Source organism: Bos indicus, chromosome 1 (genome assembly GCF_029378745.1).
Source record: "Bos indicus isolate NIAB-ARS_2022 breed Sahiwal x Tharparkar chromosome 1, NIAB-ARS_B.indTharparkar_mat_pri_1.0, whole genome shotgun sequence".
NCBI lineage: Eukaryota > Metazoa > Chordata > Mammalia > Artiodactyla > Bovidae > Bos > Bos indicus.
Window position 1 is genome coordinate 58,273,197 of NC_091760.1, and position 23,548 is coordinate 58,296,744.

Genomic DNA, 23,548 nt, shown 5'->3' on the forward strand with positions numbered 1-23,548 from the left:
ACTAGGCATGTGTCAGAAACCTAACATGACAATGCTGTGTATCAAACAACCACAAAAACTTCTGTGACAATTGCTCAAATGTCTGAGATCAACTGAAGGTCAGGTGGGCAGCTCTTCTGACCTTGACTCAGCTTCTTCACACTTCTGGGGGAGATGACTAACAGCTATTGAATTGTGTAGGCTGGCCTTGACAGAAAGTGGGGGATGATCCTGGGGTGTCTCAGCTTTCTACATCTTTCTCATCCTCCAGAAGACTAGCTCAGTCATGTTCTAATGGAGTAGCAATAGAAATTTTCAGGACCTCTTAGATCTAGGCTCAGAACTGGTACACTGCCACTTCTGCCTCATTTTATTGGCTAATGCAAATAAAATTCTTTATGGAAAGAATTTTCCATAAAGACTTTTTATGGAAAGAAGTCTAAGGTTATTGACAAATTACATGGATAGAGGGAGAGGAGAAAATTTGGAATCATGAATACAATCATCTACTATGAGATGAAAGGGGAAATGAACACTGCACCAGGCAGCTAGCAATATGTGCAACAGTATTTTTGAGGCTGTAATTGAATTGTAGTATTAGACTTTCTTCCATTTTATGCCCTATCTTAAAAGTGAGGGAATTATGATTTAAAAAGAGAGAGAAAAGAACTAATATAAGTTATACATGACATTGTTTACTAATGTATTTCTTGACTCATGTTTGGTTACTAACAGGGTATTAAACTTCGCATTTGTCTTATTATTTACTGTAGGCAGAGATTGGGTATATGTACCCAAAACCTGATTTTATTTATTCCAAGACAGCTACAATACGTTCTTTAGCTCCATAGCAGTTAGTGTGGCGATGTGACAAGCACTAGTCAATGGAGTGTGAGCAAAAGCGATTTCCACTAAAATCCTGCATCTATCTCTGTCTCTCTCTGTCCTCTGTCTCTGTATCTCTCCATATTTTTCCTATTCACTTGCTGAACAGAAAATACTCTGAGAAAGGCAGTGCCATAAAATTCTAGCTTCCAGCAAAATTCCTCCTACCACCTGCCCTAGCCCCACTAGCTTGCATTGGTATGTGAAGTGAGCAAAATAAACTTTTGTGCATGAATACACTGAGATTTTGGAGTTGTTCGTTTCAACCACTAGACTATTCTACTTATTTTAGTATTCTCCAGGTAGTATGCATTCATTTTCTCCCTTAGAGTTTTGCTTAAAATAAAAGTAATAGCCCAAATCACCTGCCACTTTACACAATAAATTTTTCCTTTATATAAAAGGATACTTTTTAATACATATTACCATAAATATCAATGATGAAAAGGTTCCAGTTTACAGTGGCCCTAGAAGTTGTTACAGTTCCACCAAGTACTCTTCCTCTTATCACAATTAACACATTTTGTAATGCAGACAAGAAATCCAGACACTGCAGCTCTAAAAGGTGAGGCGACATTTAGCACTCTCTCCAATGGCTAGCAGTTTCTTATGTGGAATCAACTAATAGTTTCTTCAAAAATACAGGTACTACTAAAAACAACTTCTGGACATTTATTTAATGATCAGGTCAAACATTCAATACAAATTCTCAGTAATTACTAGCAAGCAAGCAACAATGTAAAGTTAGCTATGGGGTGACTTGAAGGCAGTGTTTGGAGTGGGTCCTGCTATTGCAATGTTGATTAGCGTCTCAAGTGGGTAGAGGAAACAACTATTAATAGACAGGATGAAAGCACCACCCAATAATCCAACGTGCATAGAAAAACTGCACAGCATTGTTCTTTGCCTTTTACTGAGCCATCTTTCTCTTTAGGCTGAGAAGCAGGGTTGTTTCTAATTGGCAAATAAGAACTCCCTAGGGCAAAGGGGAAAATAGATGACTCATCCTAGGCAATTCTAATGGTAAGTGACAAGCTTTTGCATGTGTATATATAGAGAGAGACTAAGAATTTGAAACCAGCCTGACACCTATCACACAGATTCTAAACACAAAGATTTCCAGTAGTAACAAGAGCAGTTGAGCTAGATGTTGAAACGAAGGTTGATCTCAGCTGGCTGCTTTTCTGTGATAACTCAAGTCTAAATTGACATCCAGATTTTTTTTTTATTTTCTTGATCTAGGAAAAAACATAAAGTATATAATTAAGCAGAAATGAATATAAGCCTTCAGAAGTATAGAAACTGGGAAGCAAACACTGAAGGAGCGCCAGTTAAACTTCATTTCCCCCACAGAATTCTCAAAGCATGGACTAGGCAAGTCTCTCTCAGGAAAAAACCACAGTGAAGTAGTAGTTTTTCATTGTCTTGCGCTAGTGCTGCAGGCACTTCTGCCTGGGCTCTCAACTGTTAACAAGGCTTTTATATCAAAGAATGAGCCAAGATACAAACAATGTGCCCCCCCCCCAAAAAAAAATGGGTCAGGCTTTCCCCGGGACATTGTAAACTCAAAGTCTTCTCATAATGTTTTCTTTCTAATGGATCTACAATTTTCACTTTTCATTTCCTACCTGCAATCATTTGTTCTCTGGAAGTGGATGAATCCCACAAAGACCAGGATAACCAACAAAAGAGAGAATTTCACGCAGAGAATGATCAGTAAGTCTGATCCTGGAAATCCCAGGGTTCTGACACCTTTAAACATAGATAACACAGGCAGAGGTGAAGAGCCATTTCAAAAATTCTTCTAACGAACAAATCAGAGTCTATAGTTTAAAAGAGCCTTTTAAAATATTCTTGAAAGTTTACAGATCATCATAATCAAAACACCTTCTAAAGTACAATTTGAATTCTGCTAGTGTGGTTTTTCCTGTGGTCATGTATGGATGTGACAGTTGGACTGTAAAGAAGGCTGAGCACCAAAGAATTGATGCTTTTGAACTGTGGTGTTGGAGAAGACTCTTGAGAGTCCCTTGGATTGCAAGGAGATCCAACCAGTCCATTCTGAAGGATATCAGCACTGGGATTTCTTTGGAGGGAATGATGCTGAAGCTGAAACTCCAGTACTTTGGCCACCTCATGCGAAGAGCTGACTCATTGGAAAAGACTCTGATGCTGGGAGGGATTGGGGGCAGGAGGAGAAGGGGACGACAGAGGATGAGATGGCTGGATGGCATCACTGACTCGATGGACGTGAGTCTGAGTGAACTCCGGGAAATGGTGATGGACGGGGAGGCCTGGCGTGCTGCGATTCATGGGGTTGCAAAGAGTTGGACACGACTGAGCGACTGAACTGAACTGAGTATATCATTCTTCCAGGACTGAATTTAGCAAGGGTATCTTTGCTTTTGTGCATGTTATCTTTTTAATAAATATTTTCTGAATGAATAAATACACAGTAAGCATCGTTAAAATTTCCCAATTTTATAAGAAAAAAGTAAATGTACTTTCTGACATCCTATGTAAATGTTAGTCTTTGGGCATTATTCTTAAATATTTTGAGTACTCTTTGATAGTACTTTCCCCACAGTGAAGTGGTTTTGTCAGAGTTGCTGTAACGCCATTAGTAGGGTATTTTATGTCTTTCTGCTTTAATTTATTCATCTGTAAAATGCCCCCAAGAACTGTTGAAAAGATAAAATGGGAATAGTTGGGGCCATCATTCTGAAGTCTTTTCTCCTACAAAAATGGCAGCCAAAAGAGTGTGTGAAGTCTAAGTACTAATCTAAGTTTTCATTTAAAAGGTTATGTCATCCTGTTAAATAATCTGCTCAAGGTCTAATTTAGCAGACTATCTCCTAGCAGGCTAGTGCTCAAAATATTTAAAAATAATGCTCAAAGATTAACATTTACATAGGAAGTCAGAAAGTACATTTTACTTTCTTCTTATAGAATTGGGAAGTTTTAAGCTCAGTCATGTCCGACCCTTAGCAACCCCATGGACTGCAGCCCACCAGGCTCCTCCGTCCATGGGATCTTCCAGGCAAGAATACTGGAGTGGGGTGCCACTGCCTTCTCAATTAACAATGCTTACTATGCATTTATTCATTCAGAAAATGTTTATTAAAAACATACCACGTACAAAAACAAAGATACCATTGCTAAATTCTGTCCTGAAAGAATGATACACTAGCAGAATTCAAATTGTAATTTAGAAAGTGTTTTGATTATCAGGCACTGTCATGGAAGAAGACATGTCACAACCCTCAAAAAGCTCACAAATCAATTGGAGAGTCAGATCTAGACAGTGAAAAGATAACCTATAAGAGAAAAAAGCAGTGCTAAGTGAGTATTATAGATAGTAAATCATCTAAGGAATAAAGAAGCTTAGTCAGCTCTAACAGGGAGGTCATAGTGGAATCTGAACTGAGCCTTGCTGATAAAAGAATTAAATAGGCTAAAAGCAGAAGAAAAAGACTTTTCAAGGGAAAGAAACAATATGAGCAAAGATTTGAAGATGAGTTAACTTCAATCATACCTGGAGCATAGAGTGTAATATATAGAGAAGTCAGTGATGATCTGAATTTAAGTCTGCAATTATTTGTAACTGCCACACACTGTCAAACTCTGAGGATGTAGAACTGAATAGTATGGTTCCCATTCTCAAGGGGAGCTAAAGAGCCTCTTGATTAGTGTGAAAGAGGAGAGTGAAAAAGTTAGCTTAAAACTCAACATTCAAAAAACTAAGATCATGGCATCTGGTCCCATCACTTTATGGAAATAGATGGGGAAACAATGGAAACAGTGACAGACTTTATTTTCTTAGGCTCCAAAATCACTGCAGACAGTGACTGCAGCCATGAAATTAAAAGATGCTTGCTTCATGGAAGATAAGCTATGACAAACATAGTGTATTAAAAAGCAGAGATACCATTTTGCTGACAGAAGTCCATATAATCAAAGCTATGGTTTTTTCAGTTGCCATGTATGAATGTGTGAGTTGGACCATAAAGAAGGCTGCATGCCCAAGAATTGATGTTTTTGAACTGTGGTGATGGAGGAGACGCTTGAAAGTCCCTGGTTTGATACCAGTCAATCCTAAAGGAAATCAATCCTGAATATTCATCGGAAGGACTGATGCTGAAGCTAAAGCTCCAATATTTTGGCCACCAGATGTGAAGAGCCAAGTCATTGGAAAAGACCTTGATGCTGGGAAAGGTTGAAGGCAAAAAAAAGAAGGGGGTGGCAGATGCGAGATAGTTAAACAGAATCACTGACTTGGTGGACAAGAGTTGAGCAAACTCTGGGAGACAGTGAAGGACAAGGAAGCCTGTCGTGCTGCAGTCCATGGGGTCACAAGGAGTTGGACATGATTTAGCAACAACAACAACATTCTCAAGGAGCTTACACTGTACTGGGAATCAGAGAAATGGGCAGTTAATTAAAAGACTATGGAAGTACTCAGAGGCATGCATGAGGCATTATGTGAGCACAGAGAAGAAACAGTTAACCAAACTGCAGGGTGAAAGAAGTTATCACAGAATTATATCAAATTGTCTTAAAACTGCAATAGCAATTGATTGAACGGAATAGAAGAGAGTTAGGGAAAGAAGTACACTGTGAAGCGGTAGAAGTTGCTTGTAAAGAGGAGAGGCCTGAAAGAGGATAACACTTTTGAGGAGCCCAAAGAGGCCCACATGCTTAGGGTACACGCTGGAGACTAGCAAGATACGAGGCAAGCAGAGCAGCAGGCCGAAGGGGCTTAACTTTCCAAGCGGCAAAGAGAAGGCCCTGGGCACATTTAAGTAGGGGAGAAGCCTGTTTTTCATCTTGGAAGTCACTGGCCACAGTGTAGGAGAACGGAGGAAGGTAAGTTAGGGCCAGAAGACCTGTTACAAAGGCAATGAAATAATCCTGGAAGGAGATGATCATGTGCTCAATTAGTGCAGTCAGAAGAAAGAAAAACGTCTGGATTTAAGAAAGAATTTAAAGCAGAATCAGTGAAAGATAGGAACTGACTTTCATTCTGAGAAATAAGAAAGAGTGCTATTGTAGGATGATGTCTTTAATTTTCTGGCTTAAATCATTTATCAAGACATAAAATATAGGTGTGGAGCTTCAGAAGGGGTGTTAGTCCCTCAGTCCTGTCTGACTCTTTGTGACACCATGGACTGTACCAGGCTCCTCTGTCCATGGAATTCTCCAGGCAAGAATACTGCAGTGAGTGGTGCCATTCCTGTCTCCAAGGGATCTTCTCAAACCAGGGATTGAACCTGGGTCTCCCACATTGCAGGCAGATTCTTCACCATCTGAACTAGAGTAGAGGAATTATGGTTGAGAATATATGCACACTGAGGTGCCCCTGATGCATTTGGGTGAAGCTGGTCAATTAGAAATTGATTTTGATCATGGGTAGCTAGGGAGAGGGGCTTCCCTGGTAGCTCAACGGTAAAGAATCCACCTGCAATACAGGAGTCCCGAGCTCGATCCCTCAGTAAGGAAGATCCCCTGGAGAAGGAAATGACAAATGACAACCCACTCAAGTATTCTTGCCCGGGAAATCTCATGGATAGAGGAGCCTGGGGGGCTACAGTCCATGGAGCTGCAAAAGAATCAGACACAACTTAGTGACTAAAACAACAATGAGCCAAGGAGAGAAATCTGGGCTCAAAATATAGATTTAAGAGTCAAGAATTAGATGTGGCTGAAGTCATGGGTCTCGATGAGATCCCTCAAAGAAAAGATGTAAAAAGGAAAAGAGAAGAGAATCAGTGATGGAACACATTGAAATACCTTCCTTCTTGGAATGAGTAGTTGAAAATGTATCTATTAAAGAAGACTAATAAATTGGCTGTAAGTTAATAAGAGAACAAAGTGAATATGGAAGGAAAACAGATGAAAAGGGAGGAGAGACCACATCAAATATCATAAAGAAGCTAATTAATAACAAGGAATGAAATTTTTATATTTTATTTGGCATCTGAGAGAATTCTAGTACCTTCTGTTAGAACATTTTATGTGCAAAGAGATGCATGTGATTTAAGGAGCAGATGTGAGGTGGCATAGAAAAGACAGTGAATATAAAATCTTCCTTTTCTTTTTTTTTTAAAATTGAAATGTAGTTGATTTACAATGTCATTTTAGTTTCAGGTATACAGCAAAGTGATTCAGATTTATGTATATACTTCTTGAGACTCTTTTCCAGTATATGTTATTACAAGATACTGAATATGGTTCCTATTTAGACAGTAGTTCCTTCTTGTTTACCTATTTAATAAATAGTCTGTATCTCCGGAGAAGGCAATGGCACCCCACTCCAGTACTCTTGCCTGGAAAATCCCATGGACAGAGGAGCCTGGTAGGCTACAGTCCATGGGGTCGCTATGAGTCGGACACGACTGAGCGACTTCACTATGAATTTTCACTTTCATGCATTGGAGAAGGAAATGGCAACCCACTCCAGTGTTCTTGCCTGGAGAATCCCAGGGACGGGGGAGCCCGGTGGGCTGCTGTCTATGGGGTTGCACAGAGTCAGACACGACTGAAGCGACTTAGCAGCAGCAGCAGTCTGTATCTCTTAATCGCAAACTCCTAACTTATCCCTCCCCCATGCTTTCCCATTTGGTAACCATAAATTAACTTAATTACCAGACCACCTGACCTGCCTCTTGAGAAACCTGTATGCAGGTCAGGAAGCAACAGTTAGAACTGGACATGGAACAACAGACTGGTCCCAAATAAGAAAAGGAGTACGTCAAGGCTGTATATTGTCACCCTGCTTATTTAACTTATATGCAGAGTACATCATGAAAAACACTGGGCTGGAGGAAGCACAAACTGGAATCAAGATTGCTGGGAGAAATATCAATAACCTCAGATATGCAGATGACACCACCCTTATGGCAGAAAGCGAAGAACTAAAGAGCTTCTTGATGAAAGTGAAAGAGGAGAGTGAAAAAGTTGGCTTAAAGCTCAACATTCAGAAAACGAAAATCATGGCATCTGGTCCCATCACTTTATGGAAAATAGATGAGGAAACAGTGGCTGACTTTGTTTTTTTGGGCTCCAAAATCACTGCAGATGGTGATTGCAGCCATGAAATTAAAAGATGCTTACTCCTTGGAAGGAAAGTTATGACCAACCTAGCAGCATATTAAAAAGCAGAGACATTACTTTGCCGACAAGGGTCCATCTAGTCAAGGCTATGGTTTTTCCAGTAGTCATGTATGGATGTGAGAGTTGGACTATAAAGAAAGCTGAGTGCCAAAGAATTGATGCTTTCGAACTGTGGTGTTGGAGAAGACTCTTGAGAGTCCCTTGGACTGCAAGGAGATCCAACCAGTCCATCCTAAAGGAGATCAGTCCTGGGTGTTCATTGGAGGGATTGATGTTGAAGCTGAAACTCCAATACTTTGGCCACCTGATGTGAAGAGCTGACTCATTGGAAAAGACCCTGATGCTGGGAAAGATTGAAGGCAGGAGGAGAAGGGGACGACAGAGGATGAGATGGTTGGGTGGCATCACAGACTGAATGGACATGAGTTTGGGTGAACTCGGGGAGTTGGTGATGGACAGGGAGGCCTGGCGTGCTGCAGTTCATGGGGTTGTAAAGAGTCAGATATGACTAAGCAACAGAACTGACTGAACCATAAATTTGTTTTCTATGTCTATGAGTCTACTCCTATTTGTAAATAAGTTCATTTATATCATTTCATTTTTTAAAGATTGTACACATAAGTGATACCATATGATATTTGTCTTTCTCTGTCCAACTTACTTCACTTAGTGTGACAATCTCTTAAGTCCATCCATGTTGCTGCAGATAGCATTATTTCATTCTTTTTTGTGGCTGAATGATACTCCATTGTATATATGTAGTTAAATTGCTTCCATGTCTTGGCTATTGTAAATAGTGCTATGAATATTGGGGTACATGTATCTTTTCAAAGATAGAGTTTCCATTGTTTCCAGACATATGTCTAGGAGTGGGATTGTGATATTTAATGAATCTCCACACTGTTCGTAGTGGCTGTACCAAGTTACATTTCTACCAGCAGTGTAGGAGGGTTCCCTTTTCTCCATACCCTCTCCAGTGTTTATTATTTGCAGATTTTTTGATAATGGCCATTCTGACTGGTGTGAGGTAATACCTCATTGTAGTTTTAATTTGCATTTCTCTAATAATTAGCAATGTTGAGTGTCTTTTCATGTGCCTATTGGTCATCTGTATGTCTCCTTTGGAGAAATGTCTATTTAGGTCTTCTGCTCACTTTTCAATTGGGTTGTTTGTTCTTTTGATATTGAGCTGTATGAGCTGTTTGTATATTTCAGAAATCAATACCTTGTTAGAATCCTCTTTTTCAAATACTGGATATGAGTAAAAGGCAAGACCTAACAGCTTGAGGAATTCATAGCATCTTGTTTTAAGTATGAAAGGAAAACAGGCATGTTTACATAATCAGGCTTAGGGAAAGGATTTGTGAAACAGAAAAGACTGAACAAAGGAGAGCAAGGATGATTAATGAAGCCAAGCTTCTGAGGACATGGAAGAGGAAAATAGAGTACAGGTTATGTTTGGTCTACAGAAGAGAAGGTCAGGTGAGCCTGGAAATAAATGATTCAGTCTGGAATCAATAAGTATAAAATAAGAGCCTAGAGTTGGTGGGAGGTGGATTGTTGCTGGTGCCATTCAGTCGCTAAGTTGTGTCGAACTCTTTGCAACCCCATGAACTGCAGTGCTCCAGGCTTCTCTGTCCATCACTAGGAGATGGATACCGGAAAATAAAGATTAGAAGTGGGTATACTCATATAAATATTATCTATATATTTTATTTCACTACTAGAATGAGTAGAAGCTGTAAATATCAATGGAACATTATAAAACATTATAAAAACATTATATAACATTATAAAACATTAATTATAAAACAATTAATTAAAAGCTGTATTAATACCTGAGCTAGTAGGAATTAGTCCAGCAGATCAACTCATGGAGTAGTATTGTCCATTAGAACCTATAATCTCTGTCCCCACACAAAGTTAATTGCTGGGGTTGGAGGGAAATGTATAAATATATAGATGTATTTGTTGCTGTTGTTTGGTCACCAAATCATATCCAACTCTTTTGCGACCCCATGACTGTAGCCTGCCAGCCTCCTCTGTCCATGGAATTCTCCAGGCAAGAATACTGGAGTGGGTTGCCATGTCCTCCTCCAGGGGATCGTCCCAACCCAGGGATTGAACCTAGGTCTCCCGCACTGCAGGCAGATTCTTTACTGTCTGAGCTACCAGGGAAGCCCATATTTATCTATATGTGGACATATATATGTGTGTGTGTGTGTGTGTGTGTGTGTGTGTGTGTGTGTGTGTGTATGTATAAATATACTTGTGAAAGGATATGCACCAAAATGTTAACTATGGTTATTTTGGGCTGGGACTGTGTTTGCTTGTTTCTTGTCTGTATTTCCTGAGTTTTCTCCACTGAATAATGGACTATTTGTATATTAAAATCCAGAAGGGTAAATGCAGGCTGTTTTCTTATCTGTATTTAATTTGTTCTATGATGAGAAAAGCACATATTTGTGTCATTTCAAAAACCTAATTTAAAATAAATAATATAAATATATATAAAGAGGAAGTGAATGTACCGATACATGTTACAACATGGGTGATTCTGTTTGTCGTTGTTGCTGCCGCATGGAGGCTTTCTCTAGTTGCTGCAGGTGGGGGCACTCTAGTTGTGGTGCACAGGCTTCTCATTGAATTGGTTTCTCTTCTTGCGAGGCAGAGTCTCTAGGGTGTGAAGGCTTCAGTAGTTACAATGCATGGGCTCAGTAGTTGCAATATACAGGCTTAGTTGCCCTGAGGCATGTGGGATCTTAGTTCCTGGACCAGGGGTCCAACCGGTGTCCCCTGCATTAGCAGGTGGATTCTTAACCACTTTACCACCAGGGAAATCCCAGCATGGGTAATTCTTGAAAAAATATACTAAGTAAAAGGAACCAGTCACAAAGGCCACATATTATATAGCTCCATTTATATGAAATGTCCAAAATAGGAAAATCTATTGTGACAGAAAGTAGATTAAGTGATTGCCTAAAACTAGAGGAATGTTGGAATTAAGGAGTGATAACTAAAAGGTAAAGGGTTTCGTTTTGAAGTGATAAATATGTTCTAAAATTGATTGTAGTGATGGTTGTACAACTATCTTCAAAGACCATTGAATAATGCACTTTAAATGGGTGAATTGTATGCCATATAAAGCTGTTGCAGAAACACAGATCAATATGAGAGATGTTATGGTGAATAATTAATATATATTATTTTTAATAATGTTATAGAGTACAATATCTAATGTATTGATATAATTAATATAATAGCTAATAATTTTTCATATAATAAGTATAGCAGCTAATATTTATTGAGTACTGATTTTGTGCTAGGCACCATGTTAAATACATATATTATTTTATTTGATGGACATAATAACTCTGTGAGGTGGGTACTTTTATCCTATTTAACAGATGAAGAAACCATGAGACACTAACTAGATCTATTTAGATGATCATTTCACAAAAACAAGCATTAAATATTATGCTGTACATCTGAAGCTAATATAATGTTATATATCAGTTAAAAACAAAATCTTGAGACAGAGAACTTAAATGCTGTTCAAAGTTACACATTTGGTAAATGAGAGCCATGTGTTACCAAAGACATTGCTCCTAATCAACATATTATGTTCCCTGGAACAATAAGAAAGCATGGATTTTGACTTTTCATCTCTGTATCATCAGCTTTAAATACATAATAACATTGAAAAAATGTTTGTTCAATGAATTGGCTTCAGACAGCAAGGGAGAAGGAAAGCTCTGTTACTCAGAGTAGCAATAAAGGGGTGAATACTATAAAAAATGAAATATCAGCAAAGAAGTTATTGTTCTTGACTATCTACTGAGTTAGTATTGTTAAATGATATGTAAGTATTGATATTTTGAACCAATAAAAGGTATGGACCTAACAGAAGCAGAAGAGATTAAGAAGAGGTGGCAAGAACACACAGAAGAGCTATACAAAAAGATCTTCATGACCCAGATAACCACAATGGTGTGCTCACTCACCTAGAGCCAGACATCCTGGAATGTGAAGTCAAGTGGGCCTTAGGAAGCATCACTATGAACAAAGCTAGTGGAGGTGATGGAATTCCAGGTGAGCTATTTCAAATCCTAAAAGATGATTCTGTTAAAGTGCTGCACTCAATATTCCAGGAAATTTGGAGACCTCACCAGTGGCCACAGGACTGGAAAATTTCAGTTTTCATTCCAGTCCCAAAGAAAGGCAGTGTCAAAGAATATTCAAACTACCATAGAGTTGCACTCATTTCACATGCTAGCAAGGTAATGCTCAAAACCCTTCAAGATAGGCTTCAACAATAGGTGAACTGAGAACTTCCAGATCTTCCAGCTACATTTAGAAAAGGTGGCTGAACCAGAGATTAAATTTCCAATACCAGTTGGATCATAGAAAAAGCAAGAGAATTTCAAAAAAACATCTACTTCTGCTTCACTGACTACACTAAAGCCTTTGACTGTGTGGATCACAACAAACCGAAAAATTCTTAAAGAGATGTGAATACCAGACCACCTTATCTGCCTCCTGAGAAACTTGTAGCAGGTCAAAAAGCAACAGTTAGAATCAGATATGAAACAATGAACTGGTTCAAAATTGCAAAAGGAGTATGTCAAGGCTATATTTTGTCACCCTGCTTATTTAATTTCTATGCAGAGTACATCATGCGAAATGCTGGGCTGGATGAAGCTCAAGTTGGAATCAAGATGCTGGGACAAATAGCAATAACCTCAGATATGCAGATGACAACACACTAATGGCAGAAAGCAAAGAGGAACTAAAGAGCTTCTTGATGAAGGTGAAAGAGGAGAGTGAAAAAGCTGGCTTAAAACTCAACACTCAAAAAATGAAGATCATGGCTTCAGGTCCCATCACTTCATGGCAAATAGATGGGGAAAAAATGGAAACAGTGACAAAGTTTATTTTCTTGGGTTCCAAAATCACCGCAGATGGTGACTGCAACCATGAAATTAAAAGATGCTTGCCTCCTTGGAAGAAAAGTAACAATGAACCTAGACAGCGTATAAAAAAACTGAGACATCACTTTGCCCACAAAGTTCCATATAATAAAAGCTATGGTTTTTCCAGTAGTCATGTATGGATGTGAGAGTTGGACTATAAAGAAAGCTGAGCGAAACTGTGGTGCTGGAGAAGACTCTTGAGAGTCCCTTGAACAGCAAGGAGATCAAACCAGTCAATCCTAAAGCAAATCAACCCTGAATCTTCATTGGAAGGACTGATGCTGAATCTGAAGCTCCAATATTTTGATCACCTGATGCAAAGAGCCAACTCATTGGAAAAGACCCTGATGCTGGGAAAGATTGAGGGCAAGAGGAGAAGGGACGACCGAGGATGAGATGGTTGGATGGCATCACTGACTCAATGGACATGAGTTTGCGTAAACTCAGGGAGATGGTGAAGGACAGGGAAGCCTGGAGTTCTGCAATCCATGGGGTTGCAAAGAATCGGACACAACTGAGTGGCTAAACAGGAACAACCAATAATTAATCTCAAAGTACTTTTACAGTGCCAGAATAAAAGATATTAGGAGAATATATTAGTAAGGAGTTATTGAAATAATTCCTTCTATCTAATAAAGGAATACAATTTCTCTAGTATACTAATGCATTACTCAGTTAAGTTTTAGAGACTATCTCTGAATTAGAAGCATAAGTTTTCTTACCCTCTGCTTGGTTATTCACAATCTTCTATAGAGCATCAAGTTCACTCTAGGAACAGGCACTTACCTTTATCCAGCTCTATGGACAGACTCTTGTTGCCAGCCAAGTGGGAGACAGAGCAGGACACGTTCAGCACATGGCGGCCCCCCCAGCGGCATGTACTCTGGACGGTCACTGTGCCATCACCCCAGTAAGGGTCTTGCTCAGTGACACAATCCCCCTCTGGGGTCCAGGAGATCTGTGCAGCCGGCTTCCCCGCAGCTGCCTTGCACACTGCAGTTCCCTTCTCAGTTTGAACAAGGGTCACTTCAGGGGGCACTGCAGAAATGTAGGGGAAATGCTTCAATCTTAAAACCTGGGACATAGAATTCATAGATTTGTTTCAGTCCCAAATCTTGTAATTGGAAATACCAAAATATATGATGTTCCTTACCTAACACTTGGAGGTGATACTCATGATAGAAATTCCCATCATTTGTTACTATTTGGCACGTGTAAATCCCATCATGAGTGATGGCCACTGGATCAACCTGAAGGGCAGGATTCTCGTCAGGTCTGGAGGCCCAGGTTATTCTCTTGTCAGTACAGTTTCCTCTCGTGGTCTGATTTGTATCACGTCTGTAGGCTCCGAAGCAGGGCGGCTTGTCTCTGAGGACTATTTCCCATGTTACTACCAACACACTTGGCCACAGCACAGGAGGGCAAGTGAGCACAGCTTTTGTATCCACTAGTACTGATAGTGAAGTTTTAACTGGACACCCACACAGGCACAAACATGAAAATAATAAGAGAAAAGCTCTTCATAGAACTTCATGTGTTAAAATTAATCCACAGTATATTACATGAAGTTGTACTTGAACTTTGCTGGTGGTAATATTCCAGAAATATTAGACTTACACAAGAAATTACATGAAATATATATAACCCTGGAGAAGGAAATTGTAACTCGCTACAGTATTCTTGCCCGGAGAATATATAAAGTATTAAACTTATCCAAAGATTAACCAACTTCATCCTGTATTATGAATCATTAAGATAGCAACATGAATTATATATGCAACAAAATTTTTCAAGTGTTATAACATTAGTTCAGGAGATTTGATGTCTATAAAACAAACAGATGAGAAAATAGAATCTATAAGACAGTGTTCTAAATCTAATCTTTTGGTCATAAAGACTAGCAGATTTATCTTGTAATTCATACTCCACAGGATAGAAAAGGGAATAATAAGTGATGTTTAGTCTCTTCCTAAGTTTTGATGAGAGAATGAATCAGTAACCTCAGAACTAAATGCCTGTTCCTAAGAGTATCACTTCAGACAAGCATTAAATAGAGTGGCATTTAGGTTAAGCAAGCTGGGAATTTTTTAAACAAGCTGGAAACTTTTTAAGTTTATTTTTATTTGGAGAATCCCAAAGTCAGTAAAACCAACAGATCTTCCTTACTTCCTCCTTCCCTCACTCCTTCCCTCTTGTTCTTCCTTCTTTCCTTCCTTCCTTTTTTCCTATTCAGTTATACTACCAGACCCATTCAACTGTGAACTTTGCTTGCAGATTTTATTTCCAGACATTAAATGTAATTATGAGAATTAAATAAAGAAATTGATTCCTTTTGTACATCTTTTAAAGTAAAAATTCAGCTCTGCAAACCTACAGATATTTTCCAATTTAAAAGGTCACTCTTTCCCATAAATTCATATAATGTTCTGTGCTTGGTAGGGGTTCGGTGAGATATGCTAATTAGGTGTGTCTGTTACAACTCACCTCTAACAGAAGTGCATGTCAGTTATTTATTCATAAATAGAATCAGCTATAATGGACAAGAAGTTTATATGGATGAAACTTGTCTGTACTAAACTCTGCATTTAATATCTCCTTTCTCATCTTCTGGTGTCACCTGCCTCTTCAGAGATGTACTCAAGTCCTTGCATTTTATAGCCAAATAAAGATCACATAACTAAGGAAGGAAGATGGAAGATTCTAAAAGCAGAGTGAAGGCGGTTAAATCATATTCTTCCCATTACTCCAAAAAGTATTCCCTTCCAGAGGGAACCTCTTGTCAAAGATGTAGATACAAGCAAGAACTTTCTAATTACATAAGAAATCACATGAAATATATAAAGTATTAAACCTTTGTGGAAAACAACTAGAGTGGGTGTGGGTAAACAGATCTGTACACAAGGGAAAGATGATGAAGATAACACCAGAAAGATAAAGAGACTGATGAGATAGCAAGGTGTGAATGTTCCTTTGTGTTCTCAGGAGTTTGAACTTTACCTTGTAAACAGTATAAGTTTAATGTTTTTGCTAGTATTTATCCACAAGTTCTGACTGTTTATTTAAGGGAATGTACTTGCCAGTCAATTAAGCACGCTTGAACAGGGGCACAATATCCAAAAAAAAATAGCTCCAACAGTGGAGATTCCAAGCATGGCAGATATTTTATGCCCTTTCATCTTCCATTCTCTGAACTTCAATCACCCTTCACGTATAATGATAGTTCTTATGGTGTTGCTATTATTTCATTCTCTTCTTTCATTTTCATACCTGTTGTGATCATTTACACAATGGCCAGAGCCAACCCCACACACAGTGGATTTGGCTCCTATCTACAAATGTATTCTTTGTACACGCCTGTGATCAGCTACAGGGATTTTTACCTTCTACTTCACAGAGAAGATAGAGGATAGAGTCTCATCTTTGTTTCCAAACCAGCAGTCATATCTCATCTTTTCTGCATCCCTTGGCTATAAATATGCACACAGACAAATTCCAGTTGGCTTTGGGGCATTCCCTTTCTTTTCTCACTACCACACCCTAGGTTAAGTCCCTATCACCATGTACCTAGATTGCTGCAAAGCCTCCTAACTTCTATCTCTGTCTCAACACTCTTCTCCCTTCAGTTCATACCTTACACTGCAGCCAGTATATCATTCTACAACACAGATGTCACTCCCTCAACTCTGAAACCCTCCAAACATCTCTCATGGCCTAAAAAGGACAAATTTAAATGTCTTAATATTGGCTTTGAAAGCCCTCTTTTTCACATTGACTCACTTTACATTTGACTACATTTCCTCCACACTCCAGAAAAAACACCAAGTACAATTCTATTTCTATGTCATTTCTCACATTGTTTTTACTCTCTAAGGTGGTCAGTATACTGCTTTTTTTTCTGTTTAAAAACCCTTTCTTTAAGACCCAGCTTACTGCTATATGCTCTGTGAACCCTTTCCTAAGCCTTGGTGCTTAACCATGCCCTTTCTCCCTTGATACACTTGCTATGAGCGCTTACCTCCTCTGTCTGTCTGATAGCTGAGCTCCTGATGGCTGGGTTCCCCCACAAAACTGGGCTCCCTTGGGGCTCTTTGATAGTCTTGTTAATCTTATATTCCCCACAAAGCCCAGCACAGTGCCTGATAGAGAACATTCCATAATCTTCCAGTGAAATTGAACTGCTTTAGGGGAGGACATGTGGGGTCATTCAGGTTCCTTATCCCACAGGGTTCAGATCACCATATTCTTCAACTGGGCACAAGGCTGGCACTCAGTCCAGACCATTGACTCTGTTTCTAAGTAAGCTCAACGTTTCATGCTTCAGTAGTGGCCTCAAAAAGATAAAAAAGCATACTACCTTCTGCATAAAGTGTTACAGTGCTCTGCTTTCTGTCCACAGAGGAAGTAATTGTTGAAGCTAGAAAATACGCAGAGAAAAGCAGATGAAATCAATTTTAGATACATAAATGGAGTGAAAACCATTATTTCTCCATAAGAGCTTATATACAATATGATAGAAAATCAATTAACTATAGTTAAAATCACATAAAAATCCTTAAAAGACAGAAATTCAAGGTTTTTCCTTGGAAAAACATGCTGACGTATGAAAAGTACCTTTATAAGGTACTAATTAATGATTTTCCCATTTATGAGACACCTTGTTTTGTACCTGACAACTATTTTGTACAAAGTAACCCCACCTCCTCCCAAGCCGTAATGTACTGGTTCATCGTGGGCACTTCATGTGAGCCGGACTGATTATAATCCTTTTACCGGATACCACCCCCTGCTTAAAATTATTTGGCCCAGTGGTGGGCACTGCACACAACAGGACAAACCAGAGTACTTTCTCAAAGAATTTTGAAACCAGAATTAAGAAGAGTAGTTCATCCCCTTCCTTCCTTACTTTTCCTACTGCGATGGTTAATTTTATGTGTCAGCTTGGCTAGCCATGTTATCCCAATATTTGGTCAAACGCTATTCTAGATATTTCTGTGAAAGTATTTTTAGATGAAATTAACATTTAAGTCAGTGAAAGAAAGTGAAGTCATTCAGTGGTGTATGAATCTTTGCGACCCCATGGACTGTAGCCTGCCAGACTCCTCCGTTCATGGGATTTTCCAGGCAAGAATACTGGAGTGGGTTGCCATTTCTTTCTCCAGGGGATCTTCCTGACCCAGGGATCAAACCTGGGTCTCCCACAGTGCAGGCAGACTCTTTACCATCTGAGCCACCAGAGAATCCCTTAAAAGTCAGTAGACTCTGAATAAAGCAAGTTACCCTCCAAAGTGTGGGTGGGCCTCATCCAACCACTTGAAGGCTTAAGAGAAAAAGACTGACCTTGTAGGCAAGGGAGCTCTGCCAGCAGTCTGCCTTCAGACTCCAAGTGCAACTCTTACCCGGGGTTTCCAGCCTTATGGCCTACTCTGCATATTTTGAACTTGCCAAGTCTCCGCAATCATGTGAATGAATTTCTTAAAGTAAATTAATCTCCCCTCCACATCCCTACCTTGCTTTTGCTTCATTCTTCCTAAAATAGGTCTATTGGTCAGGGTTCCTAAGAGAAACAGAACAGGATGTGTGTATGTGTGTTGGACATACATCCAGTAGAGAGAGGTACAGAGGGAGGTACGGAGAGAGAGAGAGAGGTAATAGTCTTTACTTTGTCCAAATTCTCAGTTTCATCGTTTTTGAGACCTATATGCATTCCTTCTCTTGAATTTTGCAGTTTCTGACAGTCAAAATAGTCTTAATCTAGTTCAAATTTGGTTTTTGAAAACACTCTGTTTTATAGTATTTTTAGTATTTAGTATTTTAAATATTTTTATAGTATTTTTCTGAACAATAATGATTTAAAAAATACTTCTTATATATGACCACAATTCAATAAGCATTTGGGGGCTTCCCTGGTGGCTCACTGGCAAAGAATCCACCTGCCAATGCAGGGGCCATGGGTTCAATTGCTGGCCCCACAGGCTGCGGAGCAACTAAGCCCATGCTCCACAACTATTGAGCCTGTGCTCTGGAGCCCAGGAACCACAATACTCCTGAGCCTACAGCAGCCTACAACTGCTGAAGCCTGTGTGCCTGGAGCCTGTGCTCAGCAACAAAAGAAGCCACCACAACGAGAAGCTCACCCTCCTAGAAAGCAGCCCCTGCTCTCAGCGACTAGAGAAAAGTCAGCAAGCAGCGAAGACCCAGCACAGCTAATAAATAAATAAAATTATAGAAAATAAGCATTTGTGAATCCTAAGCTTATAAAAATACACATTTTACTTCCCATTCTAATTTTATATCCATTTTCACCACATTAAAAAAATAAACAAAGAGCCTGTCACAGATACAGAGAAGAAACTACTGGTTACTAGTGGGTAGAGGGAACATGGGGAGGGGCAATATAGGAGTAGGGGATTACGAGGTGCAAAGTATTATCTATAGAATAAGCTACAAGGATACATTGTAAAATAGGGAATATAGCCAATATATTGAGCAAGGCATTTAAAAGTTCTGAATAACTTTTGCACACATGTAACTTAAATAATATTATGTATCAACTATACTTGAATAAAAATAATTTTTAAAAACATGTTGACATAAGAAAAATAGATTCAATAAAGTTCTTAAAAATAAACAGTAAACAAGTCTCTGAAATAATTTTACTTTTCTAGACAGCTAAATATTACTGGTTTGGGCTGGAAGTAAGACAAAGGATGAGATTCTAACTATTAAATTTAGTTCATATTAGGCTCAAATATCTATTCCAGAAACAGATAAGAGTTGAGAGCTGACCTCAGAGGGATTACTCTGTAGTTTTTCCAAAGGGCTAATGAGTGAACTTTTGAGCCTTTGTGTTCCATATGGTCACTGTTGCAAGTATTCAACTCCGCTGTTGCAACAAGAAAGAAGCCACATATAAGGGAACAAATGTGCATGGCTTTGTCCAAAAAAAATTTATTTGTAAAAATATGACTAGATTTTGTCCATGGGCCACAATTTGCTGCCTCGATTTAAAGTATAGTATTTCACTTGCCCTAATGCCATTTCTTGCATTTATCACAACTAAAAATAAGCAATGAACATCTACTGCATGTTCTATTTTCTTCTGCTTTCTTTGCCTTTTAAAAGTAAACTAAATCTCCAGTGACAACCTCAAGTTCTCCCTCAAATTAACTTCCTATTTTGTTTTTGACTTATGTCACAATTTCTTTCCTTCTTTCCTTCCTTTCTTCCCTCCTTTCCTTTCTTCTTCTCTTTCTCCATCCCTCCTTCTTTTCCTTCCTTCCCTCTTTTCTTACCCTAAGTGTGACAAGTATTGAGGGCATCTGACAGGATTCCAATGAATAATAAAACTACAGTGAGCCTGCCCATTCCCAGCTAAAAGGGAGCTGTCTGCTGGTCAGAAGACAGCAGCCATGATAGCGTAGCGTTACTGGAGCTTATGAAGGCTTTCTCGTATAGGTATTTTGGTCTGTGCACCTTGAGACCCAATGCTTCTGGAAGAAAGTGTTTCACGAATATGGTATCCTGTGGTCCTTGCAAAATAGAATTCTTCTTCAGTGTCAATTCTTCACGTATTCTGTCACCCATTGCGCTCCCTATTTTAAAGATATAGGTTGTTGTCCATGGAAAATTCAGAGAACCCAGCCTTGATTAATGCCTTTCAAAGGATACTCAAAGGCTTTTCTTCTATCCTATGGATTCTATTTCAAATGCCCCATAAAAAGTATTAATTTTAGTGATAAAACATGATTTTCATGCATGAACTGTTAAGTGAGAGTGAAAGTCGCTCAGTCGTGTCTGACTCTTTGCAACCCCATGGAATATACAGTCCATGGAATTCTTCAGGTCAGAACACTGCAGTGGATAGCCTTTCCCTTCTCCAGGGGATCTTCCCAACCCAGGAATCGAACTGGGGTCTCCTGCATTGCAAGCAGATTCATTATCAACTGAGCTATCAGTGAAGTTGTTGCCATTTCAGTAGATTCTCATTTTAGCCATTTTGTTTGAGAGTATTGACAATTTGGCACATTAGTTTTTATCAGATATAACTAAATCAGTGCCTTAATACTAGAGGATTCTGTTGTAATAGCTTTGTCATGCATTAGTGGTGTCTTCAAAATTGACTTAAGTAAGTCTTCAAGTATATTGAGTTTCAGTGATCTCTTACTGGCTGGAGAATGGAAGACACTTTATGGTTAATAAAGGTATTTTAGGGAATGGAGGCCCGTGGAGAGTCCTGCCTTTTAAACCAGACACAAAATTCTCCTACAAGTAAACAAAATACCACCTTCCAAAGAATACACTGAGAAGGTAAATCAGTAAATTATCTCTGCAACTTCTCATGCCAGAGATAAAACCTGCAACTTAGAACATACCCCTCAAGTGTACAAAAATGGTTGTTTTTAGAAGAGAAAAGAAATTGTCCTTGCTTTCACAAATATTCCTGTGATTATTTTTATAATAGTGAATTCATTTTAAAACTTAATTGCTAATATGAGTTATTCTGTTTCATTACCTCCATTGGCAGCAAGTTTGTACAGAATGTCAATTTTATATCAAGTATCATGTCTTCCCTGAGAGAAGAAAGCATGCTTCTTAGAGTCTTGGTTGAAACTTTGCATGCACTGAAGTATTACAACAAATGATCAAAGGTCCTGAGACTTCTTTCTTTAATTTTTCAGATGAAACTAAATTTTCTTTTAAGTTTAGAAACATTGGTCTTTACATTGTTCACATCAGATATCTGAAACTGGCTCTCTAATCTGGTTACATTTAAAGACTGTAATGATTGTATTTCTAGTGATGAAGAGGGTACTAATAATCCACAACCTTTAGTCATAGAGATATGCGAAGTATCACCATTGGATACTTCTCATTAAATTCTTTTAAAATGTTCTGAGAGACCATGTATTTATACTTTAGAACATTTTAGCCTAGCAAGATTGGCTGGTTTCTCCTCACTGCCCTGGAAAGTAAAGGGGAAAAGTATGAGATTAGTTCAGTTCAGTTCAGTTCATTTCAGTCACTCAGTCGTGTCTGTCTCTTTGCAACCCCATGAACCACAGCATGCCAGGCCTCCCTGTCCATCACCAGCTCCCCGAGCTCACCCAAACTCATGTCCATTGAGTTGGTGATGCCATCCAACCATCACATCCTCTGTCGTCCCTTCCTCCTCCTGCCCTCAATCTTTCCCAGCATCGGGGTCTTTTCAAACAAGTCAGCTCTTCACATCAGGTGGCCAAAGTACTGGAGTTTCAGCTTCAACATCAGTCCTTCCAATGAACACCCAGGACTGGTCTCTTTTAGCATGGACTGTTTGGCTCTCCTTGCAGTCCAAGGGACTCTCAAGAGTCTTCTCCAACACCACAGTTCAAAAGCATCAATTCCTCGGTGCTCAGATTTCTTTATACTCCAACTCTCACATTCATACATGACCACTGGAAAAACCATAGCCTTGACTAGATAGACCTTTGTTGGCAAAGTAATGTCTCTGCTTTTTAATATGCTGTCTAGGTTAATCATAACTTTCCTTCCAAGAAGTATGCGTCTTTTAATTTCATGGCTGCAGTCACCATCTGCAGTGATTTTGGAGCACAAAAAAATAAAGTCAGCCACTGTTTCCACTGTTTCCCATCTATTTTCCATGAAGTGATGGGACCAGATGCCATGATCTTAGTTTTTTGAATGTTGAGCTTTAAGCCAACTTTTCACTCTCCTCTTTCACTTTCATCAAGAGGCTCTTTAGTTCTTCACTTTCTGCCATAAAGGTGGTGTCATCTGCATATCTGAGGTTATTGATATTTCTCCTGGCAATCTTGATTCCAGCTTGTGCTTCCTCCAGCCCAGCATTTGTCATGATGTACTCTGCATAGAAGTTAAATAAGCAGGATGACGATATACAACCTTGATGTACTCCTTTCTTATTTGGAACGAGTCTGTTGTTTCATGTCCAGTTCTAACTGTTGCTTCATGACCTGCATACAGATTTCTCAAGAGGCAGGTCAGGTGTTCTGGTATTCCCATCTCTTTAAGAATTTTCCACTGTTTATTGTGATCCACACAGTCAAAGGCTTTGGCATAGTCAATAAAGCAGAAATAGATATTTTTCTGGAACTCTCTTGCTTTTTCGATGATCAGGCGGATGTTGGCAATTTGATCTCTGGTTCCTCCGCCTTTTCTAAAACCAGCTTGAACATCTGGATGTTGATGGTTCATGTATTGCTGAAGCCTGGCTTGGAGAATTTTGAGCATTACTTTACTAGTGTGTGAGATGAGTGCAATTGTGCGGTAGTTTGAGCATTCTTTGGCATTGCCTTTCTTTGGGATTGGAATGAAAACGGACATTTTCCAGTCCTATGGCCACTGCTGAGTTTTCCAAATTTGCTGGCATATTGAGTGCAGCACTTTCACAACATCATCTTTCAGGATTTGAAATAGCTCAACTAGAATTCCGTCACCTCCACTAGCTTTGTTCATAGTGATGCTTCCTAAGGCCCACCTGACTTCATATTCCAGGATGCCTGGCTCTGGGTGAGTGATCACACCATCATGATTATCTGGGTCATGAAGATTTTTTTTGTACAGTTCTTCTGTGTATTCTT

General features: G+C 39.1%; 1 protein-coding gene across 4 annotated transcripts in view; it reads right to left on the reverse strand.

Annotated features, from left to right (window-relative positions):
* Nucleotides 1-1,516: 1,516 nt before the first annotated feature.
* CD200R1L (CD200 receptor 1 like) overlaps nt 1,517-23,548 on the reverse strand; it is a 28,562-nt gene continuing 6,530 nt past the window's right edge. Inside the window, exons 2-6 of one of the 4 annotated variants that reach the window (XM_070787889.1) lie at nt 17,305-17,364; nt 14,104-14,325; nt 13,737-13,988; nt 2,493-2,616; nt 1,517-2,102 (exon numbers count right to left, since the gene is read on the reverse strand). In XM_070787889.1, coding sequence (XP_070643990.1) covers nt 2,090-2,102; nt 2,493-2,616; nt 13,737-13,988; nt 14,104-14,325; nt 17,305-17,364 — 671 coding nt within the window. In that variant the 3' untranslated portion in view covers nt 1,517-2,089. Of the gene's footprint in view, nt 2,103-2,492; nt 2,617-13,736; nt 13,989-14,103; nt 14,422-17,304; nt 17,365-23,548 lie in introns of all 4 variants that reach the window. The other 3 variants (XM_070787874.1, XM_070787896.1, XM_070787883.1) reach the window with 3 other exon arrangements.